Raw genomic sequence first — 1,307 nt, forward strand, 5'->3', positions numbered from 1 at the left:
AACTTACCTGCAAAAGTATTGGCGTTCCATCTCCTTACGATTATCGTGATGCTCACGCGCACAAAGTCACAAACCTTCCACACCTCCCCTTGTTCAAAAAGCAAGTGACGATGACTTCCACTGAAACGGAAGCCCAAAATCGCGAGGAAGACCATCGTTCACTACTAAAAAATAGCGCTTTAGCGACCGACAAATTTCGTCGCTAAATCATTAAATTCTGTCACTATTAGTATTAGTAACCGAAATAGCGACCGAACCCATTACGTTGCAAAAACCCAAGTCGCTAAGTCCGTTGTAACCAAATTTATTTTCGGCTGCTATTTAGCGACCAAACTAGCGATGCACTAAAATAATAATTTCGGTCACTATGGAGTTGGTTGCTATTTTGCTTGGGACCAGTTCTGTAACCGACATTGTCTGTCGCTAATTCGGTCGCTAATATGCAGTTATATTTTAAATTTAAAATAAAATAAAAAAATATCTAGTCTCTATTTCAGTCACTATCATATAATTAAACTTAAATATAAGCTAAATTCAAAAGGAGTTTGGTCGCTATTTCGGTCGCTATTGAATAATCAATTTTAATATATACTTTAAAAAAAGGCCATTCGGTCGTGAATTCAGTGGCTGAATTTGCAATAAAATATATTTCGGTCGCTAATGAGGTTGCTAGTATATAATTTCTTTCAGAATTTAATGGATATCGGTTGCTAATTCGGTCGCTATTTAATATTAATTTTTTTAATGCAAAATTATGTTGTATGTTTTGTTTTTCCAGTTACATTTTGACCTGCTTAATAATTATCAACTATAAACAAATTTTAATTAAATTGTATAATCAAAATTATAAATAAAATTAGACATTCATAATGAGTAAATATATATCTTATAACAAAGTTCTATTTTAAAGATTCATAAAGTGCAAATTCAAAGTTTTCAAAGTTTAATCAAATGCAACGTAAAAGTTAATAAAGTTCAAATTCATAACTAACGTGGCCTAATCAAAGTAAAGTAAACAATAACTAGAGTCAATGATCATTTTCCATGTCATAAGGACGATCAACCTGAGTATCATTAACATGGTGGTCTGTTCCATCTGCTATGGTAGGTGATAGACTAGGAGCTGGTATGATAGGCTGAATATGCAAGTGTTGTAGTATACGTTGCATTTGCTCATTTTGTTGTTGCATCTGTTGTCGCATCTCCTGACTTTGGTGGTCATGATTCTCCATCATCTGCAACATCTTTTTCCTCAAGTGTCTTCTCCTTATTTGCCTTTGCCAAAGCTCAGCATTCAATTTATTAAT

The 1,307-nt window shown here is 33.5% G+C and overlaps 1 protein-coding gene across 1 annotated transcript in view; it reads right to left on the reverse strand.

Moving 5' to 3' along the window:
* Positions 1-1,028: 1,028 nt before the first annotated feature.
* LOC121172968 (uncharacterized) overlaps positions 1,029-1,307 on the reverse strand; it is a 2,041-nt gene continuing 1,762 nt past the window's right edge. The window contains exon 4 of the mRNA XM_041006199.1: positions 1,029-1,136. Coding sequence (XP_040862133.1) covers positions 1,029-1,136 — 108 coding nt within the window. The remainder of the gene's footprint in view (positions 1,137-1,307) is intronic.

Source organism: Glycine max, chromosome 10 (assembly GCF_000004515.6).
Source record: "Glycine max cultivar Williams 82 chromosome 10, Glycine_max_v4.0, whole genome shotgun sequence".
NCBI lineage: Eukaryota > Viridiplantae > Streptophyta > Magnoliopsida > Fabales > Fabaceae > Glycine > Glycine max.